Source organism: Diadema antillarum, unplaced genomic scaffold (genome assembly GCF_040938485.1).
Source record: "Diadema antillarum isolate AM-2024a unplaced genomic scaffold, OU_Dant_1.0 seq00001299_RagTag, whole genome shotgun sequence".
In the NCBI taxonomy this organism is placed as follows: Eukaryota; Metazoa; Echinodermata; class Echinoidea; order Diadematoida; family Diadematidae; genus Diadema; species Diadema antillarum.
In genome coordinates this window covers 869,809-893,249 of record NW_027272077.1, presented here as the reverse complement: position 1 = coordinate 893,249, position 23,441 = coordinate 869,809, and the positions used below count along the sequence as shown (strand labels likewise).

The 23,441-nt window shown below is 39.4% G+C and overlaps 1 protein-coding gene across 1 annotated transcript in view; it reads right to left on the bottom strand.

Moving 5' to 3' along the window:
• Positions 1-1,444: 1,444 nt before the first annotated feature.
• LOC139708078 (paired box protein Pax-6-like) overlaps positions 1,445-23,441 on the bottom strand; it is a 91,831-nt gene continuing 69,834 nt past the window's right edge. Inside the window, exons 4-7 of the mRNA XM_071620060.1 lie at positions 20,662-20,781; positions 3,712-3,794; positions 2,638-3,076; positions 1,445-1,542 (exon numbers count right to left, since the gene is read on the bottom strand). Of these exons, the coding sequence (XP_071476161.1) occupies positions 1,445-1,542; positions 2,638-3,076; positions 3,712-3,794; positions 20,662-20,781 (740 nt within the window). The remainder of the gene's footprint in view (positions 1,543-2,637; positions 3,077-3,711; positions 3,795-20,661; positions 20,782-23,441) is intronic.

Genomic DNA, 23,441 nt, shown 5'->3' with positions numbered 1-23,441 from the left:
GATACTCTCATCTTCAATGTCACGAACGTAACCATTACTCATATTTATTTCCAATGAAATAGATGTCATGATAGTATCAGCCTCATTCTCTTTAATACGCATCACCCCTCCCCCCCCCCCCCCCACACACACACACATACACACACTCACACACTCACTCACATCACAAAGATAGTTATCAGGAGAACTTCCTTGGACTGTCTTACAGCCAATCTTAAGACCGTTTGAGGTATAAAACAAACATGCCGACAATCACATTTGCTGGTTTTCAGGGAAAGCAAATAGGATTATGTGAAAGATGCCACAAAAGAGGGCAACAATCTGATTCACAATGAATGACATAACATTTCTTGGCGTCTTACATTATGGTCAAATAAGATAACAAAAATATAACAATGTAACCTTGTTGTGACAAAAAGGAAACATGGTGGAACAGTACAGACGGTAGTAACTGCTATATACAAAGTAGGCATGATAGGCGGGCTCAGTTTATAGTGCATGATCAAACATCTCATGTCAGTCGAAAAAAAAATAGCAACGTGAAAATAATTTAAAAAGTAATGATAGGGTGAGGGCCGATAAAACTTTCTCTAATCTTTTTAAATGAGACTTGATTACAATAGTGTGTGGATTTAACAGACAATACTCATGCAACTGGTTGCTGAATCACGTAGCTCCGGTTTATCATTACCTATAATTTCTCGATTTGAAGAATGATTTCGTTCTTTTGGTGGCATTACACGGATACAGTAGTATTTAGGTACCAGACAATTTGCACGAGTGGAAATAACCTGTGATTTCGATAATTCAGTCTTTGTCAAGCATTTTCTAACCATCCTATACCACAGTGAAGTAATAGTCCATAGAGGTAAAGAGCATGGAGGTACCATTTTAATGTTACATGTAGATGCTGCGACCGACAACATGCCGAACGCTGGCTGGTCTATGCATCTCTTTTACGTCGCTACAGCGATGATTAATTAAATGCGGCGAGTCGCATCAAATCTACACCTTATCCTCGAAAAGAATGAAGAGCGGCTGAGGACGAGAACGCTATAGAAACACCAATGTCCCACGCAACAGTTTGAATGTCACGAACAAAAGACTGAGGAGCCACCTTTAGACGGACCATGTTGCTCAGCTTCCCCATGTCGCTCCCGAGGCTTTCGGTGTTGCTGACAGAGACAGCTGCGTTTAGTCGTCGTCGCGGCCAGGAACTCTAAAACTCTGGCATACCCGCGGCTCGGAACAGATCCGCGGTCCTCGAGGCCTAGATACAAGTTGCAGCTCAGTACTGTGGATACGCTATGTACAATAAGAAAGAAAAAAAAATGATCCTAAATGATTGGTAGGTACCCTGTACTTTCCTATTGCAGGAACCCACTGATTGCCGTCACGGACCGACTGGAGGTCCCTACGCTATAAGTGTCGGTTTTTCTGGGGACTACTGGATGCGCGGCCAGTACTGGTGAGAAGGATGAGTGTCAGCGGGGGAGGAGCCCGGCACTTGCACGGGAACAGACATGCCGGGAGAGATCAGGCCTGTCGACGAGAGAAGCGTGTAGAGAGGAGGAGGAGGAGGAGGTGGTGGAGAAGGAGGAGGAGGAGGTGGTGGTGGTGGAGGAGGAGGAGGAGGAGGAGGATGGGGAGGAGGTGGTGGAGGAGGAGGAGGAGGAGGTGGTGGAGGAGGAGGAGGAGGAGGTGGTGGAGGAGGGGGAGGAGGTGGTGGTGGAAGTGGAGGAGGAGGAGAAGGAGGGGAGAGGGAGGAGGAGAGGGAGGGGGAGGAGGAGGAGGAGGTGGTGGAGGTGAAGGAGGTGGTGGAGGTGGAGGAGAAGGAGGAAGAGGGGGAGGGGAGGAGGAGGTGAAGGAAGAGGTGGAGGAGGAGGATGAGGATGAGGAGAACAAGGAGGAGAGAAGAACAACAAAAATCAGTTTTAAAAAATGTTTCTAAAACATGATATCGTTGCAGATCTAATGGATACATACTTTCATCTGAAGATTTCTGAACATTACACAACATGAGAAACTGATTTTCCGAATAAGAAGCACAGGCATAAGAATTTCAGCAATGCCGTTATACGCTGTTAATGTCAGTCGGGAATAAAGCTTGAGGTCTTGAAAAGGTAAGAGGAATCAAAATGATGCTAATCCAATCTTGAATTCCTGCAGACGAATAAAAAATATAAAAATTGCAGTGCGTCTCTCCTTCACACATCGCACCACCTATCTCCAGCCCCTCACAAAACTGATCAAACACTGTAGACGTAGACGTAGACGTACACTAATAATTTTGTTACATTGCTGGACGATGGTAGTTTCTTTCAATCACTACATTTAAAGGCAAAAATATTTTCATGGAAAGCATCAAGTTTTATCGCCTAATTGAATGAGAAATCGGCAGAGAATGACATCAAGATATACGTAAACATCATTATTGTTAACAATGAGCTCAACATGTAATGTCCCCATGATTGAACAAGACAACATTGAACTGAATTTTTGCGAAGTGGTCGACATTTCGATATTTCAAAATTTCCCCGTTGAGTTTTCATGTACTGTGGTCTAATCCTTACAAGAAATATCACAGATTATATTAGTAGATGAAATATATGACAGATGAAGAAACGTGATTTTTACCATTATTGCAAGCGCTGTTCATGTGCGGTTGATGCATGCCTGGATGGCCGGTGTGTCCGTGCGAAGACAGCGAGTGGTGATTCGGTGGAGCCGAGTAGAGCGAGTCGTAGCCGTGGGACGGCTGGTGCAGCAGCCGCGTGTACGAGCTGGTGTCGCGCGACACCGCCTGCATGCCGAGGTTGGGCGCCGAGGCCATGGAGAAGCTTGGCATGGGCGGGATGGCGCTGTATGAGTCGGCGGCGGTGCGCGGGACCATGGTCGCCGCGGACGGTTGCGGGATGGGCTGGTACACGCTGACGTTGTTGCTGCTGAAGCCGCCGCTGATTGAGAGGTGGTTGGAAGACTGCGAGTGCACGCTGCCCACCTCCGCCTGCTGTCGTCGCTGGTTTCGCAGCTTTTCTTCCCGTCTCCACTTGGCACGACGATTCGAAAACCACACCTACAACGAGAATATCATAGGTATCAATGTATTGTGCATTGATTTATTTGTTCGTTTGTCTATTCGTTGCTGAAGATTTTATTGACCAATAAATGTAGCGATTGAGATTTATTTCATTGGGAGTAACGCTCGGGGTAGGTATAATAGACCGAATGCGTGCGGTACACATCAGACAGTTTTGATTGATTGGCTGATTGACTAATTTCATTTCTGCATTTCTTTTTCATACACAAATGAAACACAAAGTCAGTTTAAAAAAACAGTAATTGAGTGAAATATTGTGTGAATAAAACAGTCTAAGTAGGTAAGCGATTATTAAAAATTTGCAATATTATCCCATGAAAATACAAAACGAAGACAGGTGTTATTTCATCATGCATACGCAAAACGATTCAAATGTGTAGTACATGCCGTTCAAAAGACAAACTTTAAAAGTAACTCTGAATACAAGTGTAGGCCTATATCAGAAATACAGAAGACCATCTTCATAGGTAAACGTTACAATACTACAGAATTTTTTTTTTCGATTACAAAGAATTATTGCGATTCAAAAGGGAGAGAAGAACTATCAAGAATAATTTTCGCCTTTGTCCACTAGCTGGTTTTCAATGATCGATGTGACAAATAGACCGTACCTGTATCCTTGCTTCCGGTAGATCGATCTTTTGTGCAAGTCGCTCTCTCGCAAAGACGTCTGGGTAATGTGTTCGCTCGAATTCTGCGGGAGCAATACAGGAGGAAAATTTGATCGATTGAACCACATCGCATTCCATACATTTTAAGATCAAGAGATCGAATCTGACAAATTCTGACATTCTCACCCTTTTTTTTTCTCTCACTTTAAAAAGAGTTAGACGAAGTATGATCGTTATGGCACAAACGTGAAATCTTGTATGTGAAATGACTATTATTTCTTAGATGATTGATATGATGATGTATTCTTTTTTCATTCATTTTTATTTACATTTCCAAATAATATACATGTATATAACGAAAGACAAGTAAATAGTATATTCAATGTGCAACATACACATTAAAGACGCAAATGTTGTTTCATTTAAAAAAAATGAAAGCTGAGGGGCTGTTCAATGAACGAACTTGTACGATTCTGCCCCCCCCCCCCCCCCTTACGGAACATTATTACGCCGCATTGTACAAAACATACGAAATAAGAAAAGTCAAGCAAATCAACCGATGCGAATATATTTTAGATATTATTATATCACTATGTATTTATCATTACATGATTTTATTAACAACATACAACGGTCGTCATCCCGAAGGACATGAGCATGACGAAATTGACAGTAATTATGATAATTTGTACGAAATCCTGGGAGAAAGACTGTCTGTCCAAAACAAGTGGTTACAGACAGTTGCCGCGCGATTGAATACTATGAAACGCCACGTATGCACTAATTTGAAAAGCAGCACTTCAATCGTCAAAGTCAGATTGACAATTGTTGACTTGGAAAAGAATTTAGTAAGATGTTGAGACGGTAATCCCTTGTATCGTATCCACGGATAGATAAGGTTTACACACATACTGACTCGATGTTGAGTATGAGGAGAGAGGTACAGCGCATTCGATTCAATACAATTTATCATTCAACTCAAGCATTGTCAAGTTTATTTCCACAAATTCAGTAAAAAAAACAAACAGAGAGACAATCAATCAAGATATACATATACAAACCAAAATCATTTCAGGTAAGTACATAATCATAATTGAAAAGTGTGTGACGGAGATTGTCATAACAATTTGAGTAATAGTGTTGGAGATAAAATGAAATGAAATGAAATAGTAGGCCATTGGCCTTTCGAGGCTGATCCCATTAATAAGTTTACAACGTTTGAAGCTATACGTCGTTACATCATAGGTCGCAAGTTACACCAAAAATCAAATTTTGCAATGATTAAGGACAAGGAAAAGAACATCCAAAAGAAAGGAACCCAGGCATACGAAAAACAACTATACAGGAGTGGGACAAAATTAATATTATTGTGTAACTTACACGAAACCAAGAACAAAAATCTTCTTTATATCGTTGTAACAATTTTTCTCTATAGTCAGTACGAATATTTCTTTTGGCGTAAGCGGGACAAAGGCGTTAAATTCATCAAAAAGATTTGATACTCCGAAGAAATTGAAGATTGATATTTGACGGTGCGCCTTAGGACAATCGAAAATCAGACCGGTATATTTTGTAAGAGCATAAACAAACAACTATGAATGTGGTCACTGATTTGGAACAAGTCGATTTTGCTCAAAATGACATTCAGCTGTTTCGGGTTCGCTTGGTAAATCATAACTTTTGCAATTGAAAAAAAAAAAAAGGAGAGAAGAAAAAAGAAATGCTTTTCAAAGAGTCCATGATGGAAAAAAAATAAGTCATTCTGAACCGAGTTTGACAGATCTGTATAAAAACAAAGTTTTGACCAGAAATAACTTCAGAATTATTTTTGTATGGGAACTTGGGTATACATCACTCTCTCTCCCTCTTTTTCTCTCCTTCTCCCTCTCTCCCTCCCTCCCTCCCCCGCCCCCCCCCCTCTCTCTTCTCTCCATCTTTCTATATACAGGGATTGTATTAATATGCAATACACGAATAGTCATATACAATTAAATGAATACTCTCTTTTGTGCCCTACAATCGACGTCATAATTATGGACTGAGATTCAAATGGAATTAATCAGCAAATGCATTGAGATGAGTCATAAGACCCTCTGCCGCTAATACCCGTTTGTCGTTCCTTACCCGCTCCCCCCCCCCTTTTTTGTGTGTGTGTGTCTTTCTTCACTGTCTCTAAATCACGGGGCACATCCACCAGGGATGACTTACATGCAGGGCTGGCTGGCAACTACATGCGTGCGAGTGAAGTAAACCTAGTCCTATATAACGTTAGCCATTGATAAGCGTTCGATTTACCTACAATCCATTCGTGGTGTTAGTTCAAAGTTGATCAGATATACAACGAATAATTAATAATGATATCAATAATGATGATGATGATGGTGATGATGATGATGATGATGATGAAGGCGATGATGATGATGATGCTAATGATGATTTTGATAATGATATCAGTCACTAGCATCATCGTCAACATCCTCACCATCATTATCACAATTATCGTCATCACCATCATCATCATCACCATCAGCACAATCATCACCATCACATCTTCACCACCATCACCATCATCATCATCATCATCATCATCACCATCACCATCATCATCGTCAACATCCTCACCATCATCACCACAATCAGCATCATCATCATCATCATCATCATCACCATCAGCACAATCATCACCATCAGCATAATCAGCACCATCATCATCACCACCATCATCATCACCATCATCACCATCACCATCATCACCACCATCATCATCATCATCATCATCATCTCCAGTGTACCGTTATCATCATACTCAGACAACAAAACTAGAAAACAGGCAAATGATGCCGACCCCTTGTGGCTCGCCCCAGGTGACAGGCAATAGTCAGCAAACGGTTTCAACCAGGCACATTGTGACATTAGAAGCAGAAGAGGAAGAAAAAAAAAGAAGGAGGAGGAGGAGGAGGAGGAGAAGAAGAAGAAGAAGAAGAAGAAGAAGAAAAGATGGTGTTGGAGGAGGAAGATGAGGAGGAGGAGAAGAAGAAGAAGAAGAAGAAAATGAAGAAGAAAAAGAAGAAGAAGAAGAAGAAGAAGAAGAAGAAGAAGAAGAAAAAGAAACAGAAGAAAAAAAAGTAGAGGAAGAAGAAGAACATCACCATCAACATTATCACCATCGTTGGCATCATGATTTAGAATCATCTCGCTCTTTCTATCAAAAGTGCAATACATTGAGACCATTCAGTTTCGCATACCCATTGACATGATTGTACCATGGCTTCACTACTGGAGTTATGTCGATCTGGCTGCCACGGTGAATAGATTCACCTACAGTCATTCCTTCGTTTTTATAAGATAAAACTGTATGTCTTTAACACTGAATTATTTGAACAGTTTGTTGGTTCAGTATAACCTTACGGACAGTATAAGCCTTTGTACTGGTCTTCCAGAAAATGAGTAGATTATCACAAACACCAGCCTCAATGTCAAACTTCCTTCTCGTAACGTACGTACACATTCATGTCAACGCACGAGTAGTAAGTATGGATGCCAACAAATTTGCATTTGCCGTCCGTCTTTCGCACCGCGCTCCCTGATTTTACTCAAGAACAGCAAGTGCTGCCGACGGCTCGCTGGAGGGACTCGGTGTACCGAGCTATCACCGGCCAATATATCACCCGCGAAGTCAGGCGTAATGAAGGTGCGAAACTCCCTCAACAACAAAAAGAGGTAGAGGAGGAGGAGGAGGAGGAGGAGGAGGAGGAAGAAGAAAAGGAGTATTGACGAGATGGGGAAAGATGAGGGGGGGGGGAGGAAGGGGTAAGCAAGGAGTGAAGATGTACTGGTCGCACTCTCATATTCCAAAGAGCTGTGCAAGGGACCTTGGGTCTTAATTGGATGAGAGTTCGCGCGAAATGCTAACCGCAAGAAGCCGCAGTACCGGACTTGCCTCGTCGCCATGGCAACATGGCCTCCTTACCATCTAAATGTCACACCAAATACCAATAATCTTGACTTTTAAAGACAGAAAAATACTCTACTACACAGATAACAATTCCTAAGAAAAAAAAACAGATATAAATACTATTCGTGTTTTCCTGTTTGTTTGTTCTTTAAGAGTCCACACGAATGGAATAACATTCTTTATCTATTATTTAGTCACCACAATGCACATTTTCCTCGTATAAATTCGCGTCATACACTGTGCAAAGTATCTAGCTTCAAACCAGTCAATGATATAGGAGCAAAATATCCATCTTGCATGAACACATGTTTTCTCACTGAAAACCCTCACAAAAATATTGCTGCATTTTTGTTATTGAATTATCTAATAACTCGTTAGTGCTGCACTGACACTTCGCGGATTATTGTGAAGCTTGCAAGCTGTGACGATAATTATCTACCAAAAAGGATTGGTCAAACTATGGAGCTAACTACTAAGCTCCACTGTCAAACTGTTCGAAGATCGACATTATGTGTATCTGTCATCTCTATTGACATACAAAGATAGTATGATTCGTTTTTGGATATCAAACTTCGGCTGTGTATTTTGTTTTGGATTTTCTAACAATTACTTTACCTCGACAACGAACCCTGACATTTATTTTGTTCTAATCAGGGAGATTGGTGGGAATCGCGAATGGTATGCAACATCATGCCTGATGCTTTTCAATATAATCATGAACTTCTATTTACGAACTTTGCTCTTTTTGATGCTGTGTTGTCGCGGAAATACATTTCAAGATCAGACTTCTATAGCGTATGATAGCCCTGGAAGAGGTATTACTCAAAAAAGGCATGGTTGATAAAGAACGGGACTTGACCGCACAGAGAGAAATTATATTTGATATGAAAATCCATTATGCAATCCTGTTTTCAAACAATCAAAACACAAAATGTCGAAGCATCTGCGGAAATCGATCCAGAGCCATTCACCTTAAGATTCCATGACAGTCTATACGCATTGGAAGAAACCCTGAGTCGAGGTATTAACAAAACAGTTTTATGCCTTGATGTATTTGGCACACCGGTAAGTTTTGTTGTTTTTGGGTTTTTTTTTTCGCTAACATGGCATCGATCAGACGTTGGTTAGACTACGAGAATCAGAATAATCTGAGGAGCACGTGATCAGGAAGGGATGGGGAGAGAGATAAAAAGTATGGCGATTGATAGCGACAGAGGAAGGAGGGAGCGAAAGTCATAGAATCGAGAAAAAAGGAGAAAAAAAATCATATATATGATAAAAACAAAGCACAAGAGCTGCCTTCCTCGTAATGGTCATACCTAACTAACGCTGACATGACCAATGGATTCACACTTGTGTCTGGTTCACTAAGTGTGTCCATAACCGCCACTGTTTAGGCGTCCATAGCTTTTTCGATTGATTGAATCCATCAATATTCATGAACTTCTTCCGCTGACGCGCATCATGGAAACCTGGAAGTATCCAACGAATTAAGCGCGAGCAAAAAAAGAAAGAAAGAAAAGAAATCAACTGGTAGCACAAAACAAAAAGAAAATGAATTTTGTAATAAAAAAGGAGGAAGAGAGGGGAAGAGGAGAAGGACCGGCAGCATTCGACTGATCTGACTGATTAAATTGACGCTGGGGTGTGGGTACAGGAGACTGTCGCGGTGAGCTAGAGGCCAGGACCTTTCAGTGTGACTGTCGGGGAAAGACGCCCCGCCGAGCGCCCCCGTCGAGTCCACGTTCGTGATCTCGCTCGCTGCTCGTCATCGTTACCATATATTATTATGCTAGTCTCTGTACCGAATGTAATATATTCTCTCAGAGACAAGCATTTGATAACAATAGGAATATTGCATTATACACTGTATTATAATACATATTCGTATAGAGATAACAATATCAGTATTGTAATATTATTCCACATTCAATTACCATAGTACTTCATAGACTGATAGAGTGGCTTAATAGAATAAACACAGAAAGAAAGAAAGAAAGATCTCAAGTTCATTATAGCGTCATAGCTTTGGCCGAAGATTCGAAAAGAGCATGTCATTTTGGCGAGGAGAGCATCGTAGTGACCCCCCCCCCCCCGATTGTCTAGATAATGACATTGACAATAATAATTTAGCGATTCTGCTGCTACAATTTCGACTGTCTCATATTTGTATTGTTGGAAGATGAAAAGAAGTGTAAGTATGATAATGATTATTAGGATAAATATCTTACAAGTATATAACTCGACTTCGTTCACAACTGTTTTTAAATCACTTCTTAACCTGTAAATATTGATGATAACGATGATAACATGATACAAAATAATTATTTTCATAATCATGAGTAGTTGTATAGAAAGTCAGAAAATTTTGACGACACTAACAGTAATAATGATGATGTTGAAGACGATGATAATAATGACGATGATAGTAATAATAACGATAATAATAATGATAATAATAATAATAATAATAATGATAATGACAATAATAATAATCATAATAATAATAATAATAATAATAATCACAATTATACTAATAATGATAAGGAGGAGGAAAAGGAGGAGGAAGAGGAGGAGAAAAAAGATGAAGATGATGAACTAAGAATAAAAACCAGAAGAAAGCGGAGAACAAGTACGTTGGTGCCACAAACACTTTCCGAATATTTCACTAGGAGAACATGCCAATGAGAGAGAAAAAACAAGACGACCAAAACCAAGCAAGAAAAAACAGAAAGAAAGAAAGAAAGAAAAAATAACTGAGGTGTCATCCAAAGCCTTCGCCAATAATTGAGCCAATATGATGAGCTTATATGACACGTATTATACAGCGACCTTGGCTTGACCGTGCGTTATATCACGCGTGTACGTGTGCCGATTAGTTTGCGCACGGATGATCCCCACCACGGTATATTTCCTGCGATGATATAGCAGCACCTATGACTAAGTTGTCGCAGCAAATCGTGCCCACTCCACTGCAAAAGAAGTCCCCCCCCCCCCCCCCCCATCATTCCTACATTCCTATAATGAAATGACTTAAGAGAACAGTGTAAATATCCATACGCAAGCGCTTATTTATTTCGAAAGGAAAACTTACTCTCAACGGTTGAAAAACAGCACCCAAAGAATTGTATATTCTTATTTATTATCATTATCATTATCATTATTCGTTGAGTGGGGGTAGTTTATGATGGTTTAATTCTCCTCGAATTAGCAATAGTTGTAGATTAAAGCAGTTGAAGTAAAAGTAGAAGTAGCAAGCTTTATCGTCAGGATAAATAATGTCATTATCAATGTGAGTTTTTCACACTCTACGGTTTGATAATCAATCAAAAGAACACACAGCAGCTTTCGCTAGATATCCGGCATGTTATGACTGTGATAACGAATTAGTAAAGACTGTAACAGCCACTTCAAGTAGCAAAAGTATATTCGCTTATTGTCATACATAATTGCCTTATACACTTTGTATGGATCCACCATTCCGTTTGTCATTCATGACATCTGGCGTGATTGTGATGTTGATTCTAGATGAATTATTATTACACGGCATGTTACTGGTACGCGGCTGCAGGGCATATAATGGGCAAGCTCCTTCAAACATTGATTAGCCGCTATCATAATCTTGTAAATTATCAGCATCCTTTCAAGTATTTCACATTCCATGCTGGGAGAAAAGGAGCATTTCTGCTTTTCTCTCGAAGATATATGTAGTATGCTCCATCGTAAATACAACGTTTTTATTGTACAACGAGTTAGCTCTATTCTTGTTCACTAAATTGAGATATGTGCCAGTACACCTGCTTAAAAAAACAAAAAAAAACAAACAAACAAACAAAACCAGAAAATGATAAAACATAAGAGATATCTTTAATCATAGTCTAATAATAATATTCCTCTTTAGGCCTAAGCATCGAAAGCGGCAGTATCGGGAAGGTTTTCTTTTGCTCTATTGAGATGACGGACTTATAGGCCCTACTTTAAAATGTAAGGAAATGGCGCGTAACTATTTTTGAGAGAAAAACTCTTCATGTCTTATACCATTACCATTTGTATGAATTGTGTGTGTTTATGTTGTGTGTATTTGATTATGCGTTATGTGTATGTATGGTGTATGTGTGTACATTATCTTTATAACATATTTTGTCGTTATGCATGTATGTACAAAGTAGGTATATTTATATGTGTATATGCACGTATGTATGTATGTATGTATGTATGTATGTGTATGTATGGATAGATGGATGTTTTGTATGTAAGGTTGTGTGTACGTATAAAGCCATGTATATCTTTATGTGTGTACAAGAATCGTATGAATGTATGTATGCACAGATCTATAATATAGAAAGAATGATTGACAATTTTTTCACGTCGGACAGAATTCTATCTAACGATTGGTCTCCCGACCCACCGCCGTCTCGTCGCCGCCTCGGCTTCGGTCGACTCCCGCCTAGAATCCGCCAGACCCAGCGGCCCGCGGGGTCGGCGTTAATCGCGTTACGCGGGCAAATGCACACCGTTGTCACCTTCGCCTAGCATTGGCCATGGACTTCAACAGGGACATGGCCATACCATTGGACGCTGCAGCTAGAGTGCGGGGCGCTTGCTCCTAAAAAAACAAAGGGACCTTTTTCCAACTCGATTAAGTAATGGGATTGAACTTAATCATGATCTATTAATAAGTAATGATTGAGGCATCCACTGGACGTGAGTACAGCGTGGCTATTTGTTTATGTTCTTCTTCCCTGATGTGCAATAAAGTTATTGATGTTTAATGTAAGGATTACCTGATCAAGAAATCGGCATTTGAATCAAAATACCCCCTCCCTCCTCCATCCTATTCAAAGATTGTGTATAGCTTCTGGCTTTCCCCATGTTGCTTTTGTGCCCCGTTCTTCATAAAACATAATTTCACGTCAAAACGCTATCTTAGTGCATAAAGGAAGCCAAGTATGAACTATAGGACGAATGCCAAGTTCCCTCACCTGATATAAACGAAGCCAACCTGGTTATTATCAGTAAACAGATTTCAAACCTGTCATGTGATGTAGAATGTGGTATAAGATACAAAACTATTACAATGAATTTTATCGTCATTCAGGTAAAAAAAAAAGTGAAAAGCAAATGTCAATTATTGATCACACGCCTGAACAATAAATCAAATAAAAAAAAATAATCAAACAAGATAATTATCATCATGCATACAAGTTCGAGACAAGGAAGTATAATGGTACTCACTGTGTGAGAAATTGTATATCTGGATGTGTTTGGGTTAAGATCTGGCTTGGATGGTCAAGAACGGAGCAAGGGCCTAATACATAATTATTACGCATCTTTACATAATTATGTATATTGAAATTGAAGACCAAGGCAAAATGATAGGCTTCATAATGGATAGTCTTGTGGGAACACTGTGGGCGAGTTTATAACGTAGTCAGATGAAAAGACGTTTCATCTTGATCTTCAGATTCCTAGAATGACGATAATGAGTCACACACACAGAGTGAAACACAAGAAATGGCAATTGTGCCCCCTTTCCCCTACACGCTTCCCTTTGGTTGCGGTATTTTATATGTTACAAAATAATTATAAGCCATTCCATTGGGGTTGATATTAGCATCTGCGCAAAGACAGAGAGAAGAGAAGATGAGAGAGAGAGGGGGGGGGGGGGCGGGGAAGCACTGGGGGGGGGGGGGATAAGGAGAAGACAATTTGCCAAAGTGAACATACATACATGCATGTACCAATTTTCACATCAAATTTTTCATATCTCCGGCAGTGGCACTCAAAATTTTAACGCAAGCGCGATTTTACTCTAGCCTTTTAAGTGGCCATCAGGTGTAATGCATTATGAAACGCCTGCGTGACTCTAATGCAGTGCGCCCTCAGTCAGCAGAAAATACACAACGGGCGCCATTAAGTGCAACATTGTACGAAAAGAGCGCTACATGACACATTATTCATGAAACCATGACAACCGCGTTGACAAGGGATAGTGAAGAATTATATGTCAGAAGAACAAAGAATGGCAGTGATGATGACTGTGATAGCGATGATGCTGAAGATGAGATGTACGGGACACAGAGTCAGAATTTTCATTTTACCACAGTGATTGTACCCCAACCTCTCGAAATATGCGTTTTGTCAACGAAGTAATCTACTACACTGATACTACAGAGCTATGTTATTAAGCGTAAAAACCAAATTTCACCGTTGCGGTATATATAGTGTGAAGTTGTGATATGAAATTGTTGACACTTATACACAAACAAACATATCACCACACGCTGGAATCATTTCAATTTGCTCTGTGTTTGTTGTATGATATGTAGCTACAGCACATTTTGTGGTTCAAAGTGCATACATTTTGAAAGAGCGGCAACCCTATCTGTTGCGTTAGTTCTTTTTGAAGGTGAGTGTGCAATTTATTTTAATGCTGACATGATTGATGATAAATGCCCCTAAATCACCTTTGTTGTTGTTGTTGTTAGCGTTGCCAGTTATCGACTAAAATGTATACGACAAGATATTAGTGTCATTTAATGTTGCGTCAATAACATTATACAACGTATAAATACATTGCTTTTAAGCACTACATTTTGACGGAGTTTGTTGATTATCGTCTGCGGTGAACGCATGCCGATGAAATAGCTTCGCGAAAGTTGATGCGCACATTATAAAATACAGCGCGCGGGAGGAAGAACATCGAAATACAACAATTATATGAACTACAGCTTAAAAAGGGAACCGCTTTTATCCACGCTTCAAGTCGTAGTACTCCTTTTGTCCATGACAACACACGCAGATCAGCGGAGCAGTAAGTAGTTCCGATAAAGGGTGACAGACGGCTAGCGGACGGTTCGATAGCAAAAATGTGACGAGTTAGGTCGTCAACGCAGTGTCTCATGATCATGAATCAATTTCCAAAGAATTAAACACAAACATCCCTGCAGAACGGCATTAAAATCGCGTCAAAATACCCTCTTCCCCCTTCGTCTATTCCCCATGCGCGTACACGGACTATACCCGATCGCCGCGGCATATTCCCTGGACTACGTCAATTATTCACAACGTTCTCCCGATTGGGCATAAAGGCCAAGGCGTGCGCGGTTGGCACAGAGCTTGCGGTAGGATCGTATACCTAGTTGTAGTACGCCAGCAAACGGTGCGGCGCCTCACTCTCTTGCCGAAGCCAGTGCCTCGCCTTCATATTAGACTCGCTCCCAGGTGATCAATTATTAAATATTAACAGACCTCATTTAGCTCCCGGTACCGACTGATTTTAGTGTTGAGCCTAATAAGCTCATAATTACTTCTTAAGCCGCACAGCAACCTGTAATGCAGCGCCTCTCCTTTTTTTCTCTTTTTTAAACTTATTTTTTTTCTCTTTTTTGGTAGATTTTTTATACAAGTAAAAAAATTCAAAAGAAATTTCAGTATCTGCATCCTGCAAATTGCGATAAATATTTTAATGAATAAATGAATTTTAAACCATTAATAAATAAATGCCATGTCAAATACATAATATAGTTATCACGGAAATATAATATTGTATCTAACAACATATTTCATTTTTCTTAATGTTACATTCACTTCCAATTTTGTTTCAAAACATGACACTAAAAAAGTCCCACTGAAGTTTGGGACATAACTGGTAATGACTATTTGGGGCATAACTGCATGGTGATGATTATTTGGGACATAACTGCATGGTAATGATTATTTGGGACATAACTGGTAATTATTATTTGGGGCATACAGTAACTGGTAATGATTATTTGGGACATAACTGCATGGTAATGATTACATGTATTTGGGACATAACTGGTAATTATCATTTGGGACATAACTGGTAATGATTATTTGGGACATAACTGGTAATGATTATTTGGGACATAACTGGTAATGATTATTTGGGACATAACTGGTAATGATTATTTGGGACATAACTGGTAATGATTATTTGGGACATAACTGAACGGTAATGATTATTTGGGACATAACTGGTAATGATTATTTGGGACATAACTGGTAATGGTTATTTGGGACATAACTGGTAATGATTATTTGGGACATAACTGGTAATGATTATTCGGGACATAACTGGTAAAGATTATTTGGGACATAACTGGTAATAACTATTTGGGACATAACTGGTAATGATTATTCGGGACTTAACTGGTAATGATTATTTGGGACTTAACTGGTAATGATTGTTTGGGACATAACTGGTAATGATTATTCGGGACATAACTGGTAATGATTATTTGGGACATAACTGGTAATGATTAGTTGGGACTTCATAACTGGTAATGATTATTTGGGACATAACTGGTAATGATTATTTGGGACATAACTGGTCATGATTATTCGGGACATAACTGGTAATGATTATTTGGGACATAACTGGTAATGATTATTCGGGACATAACTGGCAATGATTATTCGGGACATAACTGGTAATGATTATTTGGGACATAACTGCTATGGTAATGATTATTTGGGACATAACTGGTAATGATTATTCGGGACATAACTGGTAATGATTATTTGGGACATAACTGGTAATGATTATTTGGGACATAACTGGTAATGATTATTTGGGACATAACTGGTAAGATTATTAGGGACATAACTGGTAATGATTATTTGGGACATAACTGGTAATGATTATTTTGGGCATAACTGGTATTGATTATTTGGGGCATAACTGGTAATGATTATTTGGGACATAACTGGTAATGATTATATGGGACATAACTGGTAATGATTATTTGGGACATAACTGGTAATGATTATTTGGGACATAACTGGTAATTATTATTTGGGATTTATTATTTGTCTTGCAAACAAGACAATATCACAAGGAGATTAATTCCAATAAAGTCTCTTCCATTTCCAATAACTTTTATTTCACATAGTAAGGTCACATTATGATTGTATAACATCACACTTTATTTTTCCCCTGTTAAAAAAAGCGCCTCAATTCATTTGTATAATTATGTATATGCAAAATATTGTACTGTAATTACACACTGTTGGAAATGGAAAGAAATGAAATTATATGAGAAATGAAATGAAATAAAAGAGATTTTCTTTTGGAGAAAGCAAATAAAGCCCAATAGATACAATAATATTTAAAGGTATGACATTGTATACAATGTCATAATAACTCGTGGAACGAAACAGATTTTTAAAATGTCTATGCAATATTAACTTGATATTTCTAATTTCATGGGAGAAAGCTAACTAAAAAGCGAATAAGCTTTGAGAGAAATGTCTCTTCGAGACAGACAGACAGACAGACAGACAGACAGAAGATAGACAGACAGATAATATGTTAAGGTCGACTGAGCGAAACTAAAATGTGGAAAACAGAAACACAAAATCCCAGAAACATGATCATGAGTACGTGCTTGATCGTAACATAAGACAAATACATATGTCAAAGGTATAGATATGTGTCATTCAACTGATGTTTGATGTCTGGAAAAAAAAGACATCGGAAAACTGAAAAACAACGACACACGCTGAAACTCCCACATATGACTTGCCCGCATGTGTGCAAAATATGCACATTTACTAGTTCACATAATACTCATTTTGTTCGCATATCTCTGACGGGGATGTGAAGAATGAAAACGAAACGGAATCAAATAATATGAAACTAGGAGCTGGTAGCAATCTACGATACCTCACGCTGATGATATTTCTCATACCCCCTCCCCTCCCATATTAAATCAGAATTCCATCAACTGCCAACGATCCGTTACAGATTACGACTATGATTCAGATGCGTGAGCGAAGGGCTTTCGGCAAATCAAACGCTCAAACGCTGTCGCGGTTGTAGGTATAAAGTGAGCATGACGATACGAAAAAGCTATTTTCTCGAAACAACGAGCTTGCCTTCTCAGAAGAGGGATGTACCCACAGAGCGTGAAATTATCTATTTTGTCGAGTGAGAGGAGCAACAGATCAACGAACAATAGTTATCTGTTCCAGTTCTTCGTCTTTTATATTCATCCATCTCAATATGGTAGGTGGGGACGACGATATTTCTGTTTTGTGCACCATTGCCTGTGAATAGGATCCCACGGCATATATACAATCGCAGCACAGTCATCAATGACTAAAAATTCCTTGCTTGATAAGAGATATTTCTTGTTTGTTTAAATTGGTCATCGTGTCGGTTGAAAGATCCTATTTGTCATCCATTGAGTGACTGATACCACCCCCCCCCCCCTCGTACCCTCTGCCAATCTACAGCTATGCAGTCAGCGAACGGCATACAGTCCCACAGGTTGTTCCTTCACACTTCAGTCTTTTTTTTTTTGGGGGGGGGGGGGAGTGAAAAAGGACAGCACATTTTGACCAGATAGATTCTTAGTTTCAGTGTATTTTATGATTCACGATTAGCCGTGTCAGCGTATGAATAATTGGCGTGACTCAGACCATTTTTAGCTTAAAAAGAAAAAGAAAAAGAAAAGACGAACGGGATTTTGATAAAGAGATAGCCTACAAGAAAAAACGGAAAGAAAAAAAATCAATATGTAGATGCGTCAGCTACTTTTCTCTTAATTGAGCAACGAATTGCTGCGCCACGACGTACACACTAAAAGCCCAATCATATCCCTCTTTAAAGTGAACCCTCTCTACGTGGTCAAGTTCACTGTAGACATTTAATCACGATGGAATCCGACCAGGAGAACACAAGTGATAGGACAGTATGAAAAAAAGCCAAACCAAATCGGAATACAATAAGAACTATGATAGTATTGTAATTTCACAAGCTTTCATTCCACAATGGTATCGACAAAGAGAAAGCGCGCAAACTGGATGAGCTACTGTGATGTCACCGATGACGTCACCGTCTAAAGATATTTCATTGTAGAGTTTGCATAGATTAAAACAAAACTGTAGCATTGCTGCATAAGCAGTCAGCATGCGATATAATGAGATTTGAAGTTGGTTGCTATCTTGGAAAGTTGAATGAGTGATTAGAAGTTCAAAAATGTGTTACCCCCCCCCCCCCCCCAAAAAAAAAAAGAATAACACGAAATGAATCTTTGGTCCACTGGCTGACCGTTTCGCCTGCTTGTTTGTTGTGAAAGTAAAATCGTAAGAGTGACATACTACCTATTACTCTTTGTTCCATCTTGATTTCATTTCAACTTGCATATCAAATTCTGCAAATTACCATGCTTTTGACGTTCCATCCTAAAACATAACAAAGACGCTGACATTAAAAGGACAATTACCCTTTTGCGCAAATCATTGTGGGTGCCCACAAATTTTCGTTTCCTCGCCTTCACTGCCATAGAATGCACAATCAACTTTTATCTGATTTAAAGGTATATAATTTGAATACATAGAAATAATAACATAAATATTAATCAAAATGATTGGATGAGAGCTATCACGTAACCAGCCTTTTATTTGGTGTTCAGGCCCAACTTCACTTTTCACCTGCCAGGCGTTTATAGGATATGATGTCTATGACCTAAGTGTACAAACGACCTTACGTTTGCAGCAGCCAGCCGCATTGTTTGTGTATCGCAAAAGCGTAGCAATAATCATGTGTGCGGTTTAGTCAGCTCAGAGGTGAATCATGGTTACTGGAGGGTATAAATCATGTCATCAACTTATAAAACGAATGATGCACATCGCTTGATATATTTTGAACTGTTCAAAACTCATTCGGTTCCGTCTCGTCTGTTTCCGACTGTTCCACTGTTACTGTCAATGTATAACCAATACAAACGCCTTGTGTAATTTACAATATTTCCCTAGTTCTCAGAAGTTCATGGTTTAAATTCTGCCCATGTTAAAGGCGTATCTTGCACATGCGCGTGTCAGCTTCCATTCAGCCTACGTGACGTGTCACACGTAGTTACGCAATCAGAATTTGCAAAAATAAAAAAGCAAAACAAAACAGAACAGAAAAAACAAACAAAAAAGATACACTAGATTTAAAGTACCGTTGTCAATTCGAGAAACTTTGTGTTGAAATGCCTAATCCCCCGCACTCTTGCCTATGTACATCTGGATTTCGAGGAGGAATTACACCTTTAAGACAGAGCTGCTCCTACATCTTGTCGTGTGCTCAGTGAGGAAAACCAACAACTTTCTATCCCTCATTTTGCTAAGCGCCTAAGAAGGTCTTTGATAAAGGACCTCGATTCTATCTAGCTTGTAATGACGTCATTCTCTGGTGCGCGCCTCGAGCCATTCGAGTCACGATTAGGAAAAGTCGCACCTATATTCAAAGACTTACACGACTCAAACTCATCAAAAACATTCACGGAAATGAATAAGATGAACCCAAAACGTCCTTTCCATCCCAACTCCTTAAATATAAGAGTACGACTCAATCACCTTCAAAACACTTTATGGAAAGGAAAAAAACATGAACTCGGGAAGAACTTTTTTCTATCTCTTTTTGCTTTGCAAGAAACATTACTACTTCCTAAGGTGTTTAGCCTTGAATACGATCATTCTAAAGGCAAAGAAGGACTGAATTGCAAAACAGGCTTCAGTTTCTTTAATAGCTGTATCTCCTCCTTAAAAGATATTGTGTAACACTGCTCTTCATCTCCTAAGCAAGCAGTGATCTATAAGGCAGTATCTCCATTTCGTGTGAATCGGATGTAATTTGTTGCTTGGTCTCGCATGATTATGGTACAGACGGACTAGCTTTTGCTTTTTGAAAACTTGAAGAGTGTGATTGCAAAACAAGTTATGTCTATTCATATCAATTTGCGATATTCGCGATTGAAGCTGCTGAAAAGCACCGAACGCATGATATAAAGACACGGGACATTTGTAATCACAGCTTCAATGAAACACCTTGTTCTTTAACAAGCGAGGTTTGTCTGAAAAGGTTTCATTTTGTTCTAACTGATGATGGACTTACTCTAAAATGTTTTAAAAATGTTTTGAAATGGCGCTTCACCCATTTTAGCGACCAAGCTCTTACTACACTTTGAGTGAGTTGTTACCTTTTTCTAGTTCCTCGATCTGCTGAGCAGTGAATGATGTTCTGTTCCTCTGCAGCTTCCTCTTCAGTCGAAGCCTTGCTTGGGCGTCTTCATCGTCGTCGGGTTTTGCATCATGTTCGCCTGCATCAGCAACAAAGGCAAAAAAAGAAGTCGATTATTGAGTCAATTACGAAGAAGCGGTACCAGTCCGCGCAATGGAGAAACGGACAAAACTCGAATGGCCCGTGTTTTGCTGTACTATAGCACAAGATAGTCACAGTTACCACAAGTTCAGTTCTGCTTTTCTATTTTTTTCCCCGGAAGAGAAGAAAGGCGATATAGTCGCCAGTCACTAATACAATCGCCTAAAGGTCAGGGAGAGGAAATGTTGAACTAAAGAGTCACTTGGCTTTAGCAGGGATGGACGAGTATACAGGAAATATTTCTTTCTTTCTTCCTCAAAATTGATTCCTCTCCTTCTTCTCTTTATTTTCTTATCTTCTTACTGAGAGATAAAGCAATGGATACAAGAAGTCGGAGCAGTGATGAATACCTCTGAAAAACTGCAGAGGAATAATGACACATAAAGTGTACCTCAGAACAAGCATGGATGAAATAGGGATAACAAAATTACAATGCTGTTGATGAAGTGCATATTGGTGATAGGATTGAAGGTTAGCCAAACCGCTATGAAAGATCATCACAAAGTGAAAGGGGCTTTCCTATCGTATCAACAGAGACTGAGAAACAAGGGTCAACAACATCAGACATGACACGAAGTGTGGCACCTTTCGCCGAAGAAATGACCAGAATATGGATGTATGAGAAAGGATCTTCGCAGAAAGATCTACACAAAATAATGAAGTATCAAGCTGTCAATCTATTTATCTATTTCATCCGTAACTCATAGTCTCCCCTCTGTCTATCTGCCTGCCTGTCTGTCTGTCTGTCTGTCTGTCTGTCTCTGTCTGTCTGTCTCTCTGTCTGTCTCTCTTTGTCTGTCTGGCATCATCTGTATCTCTGTCTGTCTCTATTTCTCTCACTTTCTATCTATCTATATATGAAGAGCTTGCTTCCAAAAGGCGCTAAATCCATCATTTTTCAATGGATTTAGCGCATTTTGGTTGCAAGCTCTTCATATCTATCTATCTATCTATACCTATCTATCTGTCTACCTACCTATCTATCTATCTATCTATCTATCTATCTATCTATCTACCTATTTATCTATCTTTCTATCTATGTATCTATTTATCTATGTATCTACCTATATATTTATCTACCTATCTATAATCTATTTATCTATCTATCTATACATCTATCTATCTTTCTATCTATCTATCTATCTATCTATCTATCTATCTATACCTTTCTATCTGTCTACCTATCTATCTATCTACCTAGTTATCTATTCACCTATCTATCTATCTATCTGTCCACCTATCCATCTATCTACCTATTTATCTATACTCCTATCTATCTATCTATCTATCTGTCTATCTATCTGTTTGTCTGTCTGTTTGTCTGTCTGTCAGTCTGTCTATCTACCTATCTATCTATGTACCTATCTCTTTCTCTCTCCCTCCCTCTATAATACCATCTCGATACTCTTGATTACTTGGTGGCCTAAGTTCATCCTGAGAGTCAGGTCGTTGGCGTCAGCTGAAGTACATTATAAAAACTTCGACAAATAATGTGTGTTACAAGGGAGCCGCCCATCTCAACATACTCCCTTATTCACTTCATCAAGACTGGGTACAGGGAACATGGATGAATATCTTAAAGATAATACAATACTGAAGATAGCGTACAGTATTCTCTCGACATGTCAAACCAAGGCATCGGGGCTTCTGCGCAGCAACCGCTGTAGCGTGGCATGCAGAAAGTTTTCCAAGTGTAGTCGCGGCTAATCCAAGTAACGTCAGTTTAAGCTAAGCTTGCTCTCAGAATAGCACAGCTTACTCTTCCCTCTTTCTCCAACGTGTCCTCCTTTTGTCTCTTGATGTCTTCTTGCTCATCAATTTTGTTTTTCCTTCCTTTCTCGTCTCCGTGAAAGTCCGCCTGAAACAAGAGGACTACACGTCGAAAGCATTCGACAGTTAAAACGAATACGCGAGCCTCTCTTTAACAGTATCATCAGAGTCAACTCCGCGATTCTTTAGAATTCAGTTACCGGAAATAAACACACCAGCTGAAAAGTTTATCCAACTTTGTCCACGTGCATTACTCTCTAGAAGGTTGCTGCAACCATAAAGGTAAGAACACAGACGGATCTGCGGATTGCTATATAGTGCAAACGTCAGAGACAGTGACAGAAAGCCGGTGCACTAAAGTTGACTCCTTTCCGAAACTGCGGCCAGTGACAAACGTTTGTAATTTTCCCTTCTCAGCAGACTTTTGGAAAGGGCAGTAGAACTTTTTTTTTTCCGCGCTGGCTAACTCACAAGTATTCCATATTCTAATGAGTGAAGAACAACGTAAAGTTTGGGAGTTATGGCAATTTCTTTTCCACTCTTTGCTAGAATAACCAGCGTCGGGATCGTAGACGCCAGTGCTGTTATCCCCAAAACCCAAGTTGCAGATTGCCAAAGAGGCGTGATGAAAAATTACCACTCCTCGCCGGAGATTTTCGACAACTGATGAAAAGAAACACTCCATTTCAAGTGCGTTCATTGACATCGCTTCACCAAAGTGCAATTTTCGCAATAAACAACGGAGAAATGGTGTCTTTTATTCCGCCAATAGTACATTCAATTGCAGCTTTTTATTTGTATGAAAAGACACAAAATGGTTCCAGAATT